The sequence below is a fragment of the Cryptomeria japonica genome, chromosome 4 (genome assembly GCF_030272615.1).
Source record: "Cryptomeria japonica chromosome 4, Sugi_1.0, whole genome shotgun sequence".
Lineage (NCBI taxonomy): Eukaryota > Viridiplantae > Streptophyta > Pinopsida > Cupressales > Cupressaceae > Cryptomeria > Cryptomeria japonica.
The window spans coordinates 602,724,261-602,733,497 of NC_081408.1; the positions used below are offsets into that span (position 1 = coordinate 602,724,261).

General features: G+C 34.7%; 1 protein-coding gene across 1 annotated transcript; it reads left to right on the forward strand.

Annotated features, from left to right (window-relative positions):
• The first annotated feature begins 7,626 nt into the window (after positions 1-7,626).
• LOC131875240 (uncharacterized) lies at positions 7,627-8,916 on the forward strand. The gene is made up of 2 exons (XM_059219311.1): positions 7,627-7,882; positions 8,453-8,916. The coding sequence occupies exons 1-2, from the start codon at positions 7,627-7,629 to the stop codon at positions 8,914-8,916; spliced, it is 720 nt and encodes a 239-aa protein (XP_059075294.1).
• The last annotated feature ends 321 nt before the right edge of the window (positions 8,917-9,237 follow it).

Genomic DNA, 9,237 nt, shown 5'->3' on the forward strand with positions numbered 1-9,237 from the left:
GTTAAGGTAAGAGTTTTGTGGGTACCTATTCATGTTGTGCCAATTATGTATAATAATTATGGCACCAGATTTTTTGTCATGTTATGATATTAGGGATATTAAATTGGTTATGAACAAGAGGATTGAATTTTGCAGGGGATAAAATAAGCATCAAATAACATGTAAGAGATGTAAAAATGATTAAAAGTGAAAAAAACAAAAGGTCTGATTAGGATAGAGATTCAAACTTTGTTGGAAAATATAACAATTTTGGGTTCATTTGGGGGAGGAAAGGAATTTTAGAGTAAGGCAGAGACCTTGTAAACATTTCTATGATGAAAAAAAAAACAATTATGGTGTTATCTATGCATTCTTTCTTTTGGTTTTATTTTATTTTGTGTTCATGAATAATAATGCTATAAGATCTTACAAATTTTATGTCACTAATGCATCTTTACACCAGGGATGCATCAAAAGTTTGGTGCCAAGCTGGATCAAGTAGCAGCGCAGGTGTTCAACTAGTGCTTAAAGAACCTACTGCTAACACTATTCTTTGGGACTACATCAATGGGAGAAGCATGTAATGGACTTTGATGAACATTTGGATGATATTAGCAAGTAAGAAGATATATGAAAAAATCATTATAAGAAATATTCTAGAGTTCACACACAGAAACACCTAATAATTTCCTATCCTAATGGAAATAGAAATATATTTTTCAGGATCATGATGGTGGATTTTGTCTAATCTCTTGTGAGTTGTGAGTGCAAATATATAGTCTTTTTTCTAGTTTTCTTTTTGGGGCATCATATTTGTGGTCTAAATGTTTTTTTTTTAATGCTTGTTATCTGCAGGGACTAGTTGAACAACAATCTCTTCAACCAGACTTACATTTCACTAGTTTGCAAAACACTATATTTTCAGCAAAATTTATGGCGCAAGTGCCTGTTTCAGGTTCATTTTTCTATAATTTCTGATAGAATGTAGTTATTTTTACTTATTTCTTTGCAATTTAATTGCAAACCAAGTCTTTTTAACCTCTTTTTTTTTAAGACTGAGAGGCATTTCCTTTAAGTTTTTTTATGATACTGAGAGGTTTGGTGATTATTTTTTCCATTGTGTGGTGTTCATAGATTGCGCCTTCAATTGTTTTTTGCTCCATCTACATAATATTCCAATAACATGGTGTCAATGTTCCACTTTTCATCTACTATTTAGAGATAATAAAATTTAATTTCCTATTTCCTATTGCTAGGGTGTTTATGGATATATTGAAGCAATTATACATTTTCATATATATTTGTTGGTACTTTTACCTATTGTTTCTTTCTCTCTATTTCTTGTTCTCTAGGATTGTCTTTAGGCTATTCTGATTGTAGAATATTTTGTGCATTGTCCCGGTTAACTAAGTTGATTACTTTGGTCTTTGTTATATATTTTTAGCAAAATGGACAGAGGCTTTCCCACTACAATATCTTTATCTTTATCTTGAAAGAGGTCTACTATTTCTTCTTGAATGTATTCTACAGTACATTTGTACATCATACAAAAGATATACGTTCTAAACAACACAATCTTTGCTCTCTACTTAATACAAAAGAAAACAATCTCTATAATCTCTTCTTTGTAAATCTTTATGTATTAAAAGTATGACTCAAGGCGTGATGTTCTTTAAAATAACTTTAAGATATCTTCATGATGAAAACCTACAATAATAGAGGAAGTGAAACAAGCAATAATATACCTGGCATGTAAAATCATGGTAATGTGTCTGAATGCTGCTTTCACCTCCTCCCACACAAGCAAGGTGGCTTCCAACTCCCTCTTCAACACTTTGGCCGCCATAAAAAAAATCTCCTCTTCTTACATTAAAACTGTTGTTGGAAGCATTATATTTAGAGTTCTTTGTTTGAAATTGCCCCTTTCCTATTGAAAACTCACTGCTCTTGATTGGCATTCCTTGTTCAATTCCTTCTTGGGAACCATTTGTCCTTTGTTTGAAGCTTTCAAGAAAAACTATAGGGGTTTAGGGCTCTTTTCCTCATTTGATCAAGTCATTGTAAAGAGGATTTGGGAATTAAATATTTGACAATTAAAACCTCTCAATATACCCCTTTTTTATTATTTAATCCCCAAAAAGATTTTTACAACACCTAAGAATATTTACTTCTTTTTCTCACTCCTAAGGTTCAGTACTCAGCTAATTCATCATGAGAAGTGGAAAAATAGTTAACAGCCTTATCATTAACATGTTTATCATTGATGTAGACTGTTGTAGCACTATTCTCTATTAATCCATTTCATTCACTGTTACAATCTTTTGCATTAATAATATGGCTAAACACTACTCCATACCTATTCTTGCAAGGGTTTTGCTACTATTTTCATGGTCTTCATGCTTTTCCTCTTTTGTGATGATTTCTATCTTGCCTTTTGAAGATGTGCTATAAGACTTTGACCATGAGTTGAGACCTTTATTTTGGGATAGTGAGTAAAACCACTATGTATAGTATTGTTACTACTTTGGTATCTTCACTTAGGTTTTAGCTTGTGCTTCTAATATTTGCCTTAAATATTTTCTCACAAATTGCGAGTTCACCATCATTGATAGAGGCAAGCTCAAACAATGTTTTTTCTCCTTTGCTAAAACTTTTGTTTCTAAAACAATGCAAAACCCTCGCTGGACGTCCAAAGACTTTATTTCAGTGGATAGAAAAAGCGAGCTTGGAAAGTTGAGACAAACTTGGCAAGTACTCTAAATAAATATTTTGATTTCCTTCTACTTCTATGTTTTGTTTTCCTATATACCAGACTGTATTCTATCGTTTAGAGATTACCTTCTGTAGTGAAATATTAGTTTGTTTTTTTGCTACTTTTCTTCTCTTATCATGTCTATTGTTTATTAAAAGATAGCTGCAATATCCTCTTCTCTAAAGAAATTTTGCCAAGCTTATTTTTTGTCTTTTTTCTGATGTGCATTATTCCTTCAAGTACTCACGACTTTTTTTGTTTTACACAATTATTATATATTTCCCGTTTTCATTTCACTTCCACTTAAATATCCCAATTATTATCAATAATCCCTCTTAAACAAATTAATTTCCCGCATTCTATATAATTATTGATTTCTACTTTTATCTTGTAGGTACACTACTTGAACACTAAAACAAAGTAGCCTCCAATTAAAGGATAACTCACATTCAAAATTTCTCCTCAAAATTATACAAAATATTTATTATATCAAATTTACTTTTGGTGACTATTAATGTAATTTTTGTGACATTTAACAAATGTTGAATACCAAGTACTAGTTCACTAATGGCATATTATTCATTGTGTCATTTTCCAAGACACGACATTATCTTTTATTTTACTATGCTCAATTTTTCACATTTTCTACATGTTACTTTTTTGTATAGATTTGTTTATAATATAAATTATTAATATAAAAGCCATGTTCACTACCTCACTCGCTTCCTCAAAAAATCTCTTTATTCTCAAGAGTTTGAACATGTACATATTATAAGCATTTTCATTATATACCTTTTCTTTTCTTATAAAGTGCTTTTTGTATATGATTTTCAAATGATTTTCAAAATAGGTTTCTTTACACACTTTTTTGTTGACAAAATTTAAAATCCATATCTTGTTATAAATAAGTTCATATTACAAATTTAAATTCTCTCACATCATTATATATATATATATATATATATATATATATATATAGCAGGAGTTAAATATTGATTTAATGATTAAAAAAAATGGTTGCACAATTGAAAATGGCATCACATTGTTGTATATAACTTACCATTTAACTCCTATTAAAAAAAATGGTTGCACCATTGAAAATGGCATCACATTGTTGATTTAATGATTAAATTATCATCCAAACAGCTGACATCTTCGAATAAACAACCAATTACTATTACGACTAAGTCTTCTTCATCTAAAGAACTAGTTTTTCCATCCTCTTCTGGTTACAGCATTGTTGAGCAGCTAAAATGAACTACTGCTCAGATTTCTATTCTTGAACTGCTTAAAATCTCTCCTGCTCATAGAGATATTCTGAACAAAGATTCACTTGCTACCAATGTCCCTAAAGACTTAGATCTGGATCAGTTTCAATCCATGGTGGGTCATTTAACCTCACCTCACTACCTATCCTTCTTTGAAGAAGATGATAATTCCTTGAACCATCCCCATAATCAGCCATTACACATTGAAGCTATGATCCATAACACCGAGTTAAGCGAGTTTTCATAGATGGAGGTGTTGGATTAAAAATTTGTACTTACAGTTTACTCATACAATTGGGATTTTCTAAGAATATTATAGATCAAGGAAAGAAGATAACAATAAAATCTTATGATGAAGAAGAGAGTACTTCTAAAGGGTTGGTGCTATTACCAATCAGAGTAGGACCAGTGGAAAGAGATGTTATATGTCAGGTGCTTGATCTTCCTCTTTCTTATAACATTTTGTTGGGCAGACCATGGATTCATTCTATGCAAGCAGTTCCTTCTACATATCATTAGTGCTTGAAGTTTTCCTACAATGGAGTTGAAGTCAATATTCCTGTTGATACAAGTTGTGCTTGCAACACATTAAAACAATGTGTAGATACTATTGTTCCTCACAACAAAACATCCTCTATAGTTGAGAATTCAGAAGTTAGTATGAAGGATTTAGAAACAAAATTGAAAATTACAAATGCTAGCATAGGTGGATACAAGATAGAACATGTAATTTCAGTGATGAATCTTCCTCCATCACCAAGATAGTCTGGAAAACTGTCTGATGCTATGAAACCACAGCCTTCACCTACAAACATCATTTATGATGGTACTTTTGTATAGTCCTCTACTTCTCTTGCAAATGAAATAGAAGAGGCAATTGTTCTCGACTAGATTTACAAAGAATAAAATGAAGTGCAACATTGTGAAATCTACCCTAAACAATATGGTCAAGGCTATAAGATAATCCAATGCATGAGATATTTAGGTACAAGTCCTCTGAGAAAGCGACAACAAGGAATTATTAAACCTATCAAGATACAAACTAAATCTACAAATAATAAAACTTGACTTGGATACCATCTAGATGTATCATCAAATCAAAAACAAAATTCTTATCAACAGCTTAACAAGAAGACCCTACATCAAGCATCGACAAAGGGAGTAAATGCTCAGTAAGCTTAGGAAGAGTATGAGAAAGAACAAGAAGAGCAGGCAATTAAGAGAGAGGAAGCAGCTATTAATCAAGTTCTAGATGTATCGGCAAGAACATTACTAGAAGTAGATATTCCAGAACACATAAGAGAAGAGGTGGAAGGAATGAAAGAAATGTTTGCATCATTAAACATTCTAGTCACATTTACGGGAAGAATGCAACAAGAGGATTCAAAAACAAACTCAAATGAGTATGAATGGGGTCCAAAAACTCTATCAGGTATATCTAATGAAGAAAATCCTGAAGAATCTAATGATGTTATGGATGAAGCATAGGAAATAGCACAAATGAAGCTACAACAAGAAATACAAGAAGCTAGACTGAAAAGACAAGAAGCCTATGAGCAAAAGCTAAGAAAAGAAAAGGCACAAGAAAATCACTCACTTATTGTATCTCCCTCTAAAGAGATAAAGCAAGTAAGATATGGGAGCACAATGGAAGAACTGGAGGATAGTCAAATAGAGCTAGTCATCAATCCAAAGGAAGCAGAATGGGAAAGAAGACAAAGAATAACTGTAGGTGATCATTGAACCAGAACAACAAGGAACTTGCAACATAAAATATGTTGATATTGATACCATGCATACTTTCACTAAGTCACTTGAAGAGGAGTCAGATGCTTCATCTTCTTACTATAGTTCATCTAAAATAAGATACATCTATGGCATTACCTATTAGACACCAAACTATAACTACTCTGTCATGAATGTTGAAACTTTGTCTAAAGAAGTTGTTGTTGTTAAATCACAATACGTAGTCAAGTCTGAAGTAGGAGAATGGTCTAGTGCTCGGTATATTAGCTTAGATTCTCTAAATACTAACGTAAGCTTCGATAATCATGTTATGACTCTTTTTGGTCTCAAGACTTTGTTGCGAGGTAGTATTTTAGAACTCAACTTGACAGTCTGAGATTGTGATGATAGTACTGTGAATTTCCTTAAGCTCATTGAATCTTTATCTCTGGTACACCCTGAACTCATTGGCCATACTCTACAAAACCAACCCATGGATATCCCTACCTTTTTCAATGACTATGCCATACCCACTATCTTTCTGGATGAGAATAAAATTAATTCTTCTCGGTCAAATTTTCTTGAGTCTTGCCTTTTTATCAAGTGGGGTGGTGGAAAGCGGGTTAAGGATAGCTTTGAATCCTGGTGTAAAGCATAGTGGGGAAAGGATATTAATATTAATATTCTTCCGAACAATTGCTATATGATTGAATTTATGAGCAATAAGGATAAATGGCAAGCGAAAAATAGAGGTCAATATATCCTACATGGCATTGAAGTTCACATCATCGATTGGCAGCCCAATTTCACTCCCCGGACATATGTCTTGCCGAATAGCAAGGTATGGATAAGATTGTATAATTGTCCTTCGGATTATTGGCACATTGATGTCATTAAGGACATATGCAAAAACCTTGGCACCTTTGTATCAGCAAATGACATCTTGGAAGATAAACTATGGGGAAGATTTCTCAGAATTTGTATAAGCACAAACCAAAACAACAAGATCCCTGACGAAGTTAGAATTATAGGGGCTAGAAAGATCTGGATTCAAAAGATTGACAGGGAAGATCAGCTACATATTTTACCTAAATCCTTCTCTTTGGATCATATCGGTATTAGTTGTGATGTCTCAGCTACGATACAATGAAATAATTCCTATATGCAATCTCCTATTGAGGTTAAACTACAACCGGAACCTCCCATTACCGATGACACCGGGGATGCCCTTTGAAACGATACTCTTCAGAAGGATAATGTTACGCTAACAGAGGCAACCCCTTTGATCATAGTCCCCCCCTCCTCTGGCCAAAGCGAGAGCCATCAAGATCTTCTCACACTAATGGAGAAGACCAAATCCCTTCAGGCAGGCATTGAATCCAAGTTAGCAGACTCTCTTCCACCCTCCCCCTTTGTGCCTAGGAATCAATTGGCAATTGAAGATGGAAATCCATTCTCTCAGGGTATGGAGAATGATACTATAGGGGTGTTGGGAGGGTAGACTCACTCTCTGATAGGTAGTGAACTAGAAGATGGCGAAATTGAAACCTCCTCCTCGGAGGTGGAGGAGGACTTTGAACCTGACTCGGAGCTTATAATGGAGGGTTCCCTAAAAGGTTTGGGAAAATCAAATTCGACTCTTGATAAACCAAAAGGTGTGTGAGGGTGCAAGTCCAAAAAAGTCATGCTAGTAGTCGTTGGTGCTGCCTGTGGTCAAACGAAACTTAATTTAAGGAAGGGAAATGCCCTTCCCTAGGAGTCTTGAGACTCTTATCTTGGAACATCAGGGGCATCAATGCCCCTGACAAATGGTGCTTGATTAAGCACCAGATTGATGACACCAAAGGAGATATTTGGCTACTACAGTAAACTAAATGGAGGAAGGCTGAGATTGAGGCCAAAATGAGAGTTTGGAAACAGTGCAATGGGTTTTTTAGGAAATCGGATGGAGCTTCCAGTGGCTTGGGATTTATTTGGAACCCCATGAATGTTAAGATCTCACTCATGCGAGAAGATAAGTATTGGCAACATTGCTTGGTCACTATTCTTGGACATAATGAGAGCTTAAATATCTTCAATATGTACGGACCTTCTTCTGCTGGTGATAAGCAGGCTCTCTGGGATCTCCAATCTATTAAGCTAAACAGTATTACTGATGGTAGTTGTGTGGTAGGTAGGGGTTTTAATGTGATCCTTTCTGGCACTTAGAAAAGTTGGGGTATTCTGAGGACTAGTACATCCCAAAAAGACTTCTTGGACTTTGTTGAGAAAAATCACCTTTCAGACATTCCTCCAAAAAATTGAATTTTCACATGCTCGAACCGGAAATTGAGCTTCACTAATATTGATGAGCGGCTCAACTGGTTCCTTGTTTCTGGTGAGTGGCTACGCCAAAATCTAGCCTTAGAATCATCGATTCTATCACTTACCAGATCAAATCACTACTTGATCTATTTGGAAGTCGCCTTGGCTCAAGCGGAGGGAGGTACTCTGTTCCAGTTTGAGAAAATGTGGCTCATAGTGGCTGAACTTCATGACCTTATAGCGGCTTGGTGGAATGAGCCAATTTTTAGGAATCATTTGAGACTTCTCATTCTCAATAAAAAGCTCAAGTATATTAAGGTTAAGATCAAATAATGGAATAATAACCACTTCAAGAATATTCATATGGAGAAATTAAGAATTAAGGCTAAATTGGTTGGTTTAACCAACTATGTTACGTATTCAGGAATGACTAAGGATCTATTCATCAAAGAAAATTCTCTCAAATTAGACCTAAATGAAATCCTTAGATGTGAGGAAATCCACTGGCAGCAAAAATCAAGGGAGTTATGGTTAAAGGAAGGAGATAAAAAAACCAAATTCTTCCAGCGGTCAGCCATTGCCAATCGAAACAGAAACAGAATATTAGAGATTATGAGGTCGGATGGAATCACTGTCAAGAATTACGAGGACATTGCACATGAAGTTGTAAGGTTATTTGATTCTCTGTTGAATGGGGACCATCAGATCGATCATGAAGCAAGAGCCATAATTCTGAACTCAATCCCATCCACCATCTCTTCTAATCAAAATACAGCTCTCTGTACACCCATTTCTATTGATGAAGTAAGGAAGACCACCTTCCATTTGAAACCGGATAAGACTCCTGGCCCGGACAACTTCCCTATCGCGTTATTCCATCATTACTAGGATATCATTGCTCAAGATATATACCTTGTTGTAGAAGGATCAAGAAAGAAGATGACTATGTTAGGAGACATCAATCACACCTTTTGGACTCTAATTCTGAAGAAGAAGAATCCACAACAGATGAGTGATTTCAGGCCTATTGCTCTATGCAATACTGTATATAAGATTGTAACAAAGATCATAGCTAACAGATTGAAGCCCCTCCTTAAGCACTTCATATTAGAGGAACAAAGTAGGTTTTCCCTTGGAAGATCCATTGTAGAAGGCATCATTGTTGCTCATGAAACACTCCACACAGCTAGGAAAACCAAGGACTCCTTT

What these genes read in the sequence shown, in the direction of transcription:
- LOC131875240 (XM_059219311.1), top strand. Translation starts at nt 7,627, where the DNA reads ATGAGAGTTTGGAAACAGTGCAATGGGTTTTTTAGGAAATCGGATGGA. An exon ending in GCTAAACAGTATTACTGATG is followed by an intron (nt 7,883 to 8,452) that starts GTAGTTGTGTGG and finishes TTACGTATTCAG; the next exon opens with GAATGACTAAGGATCTATTC.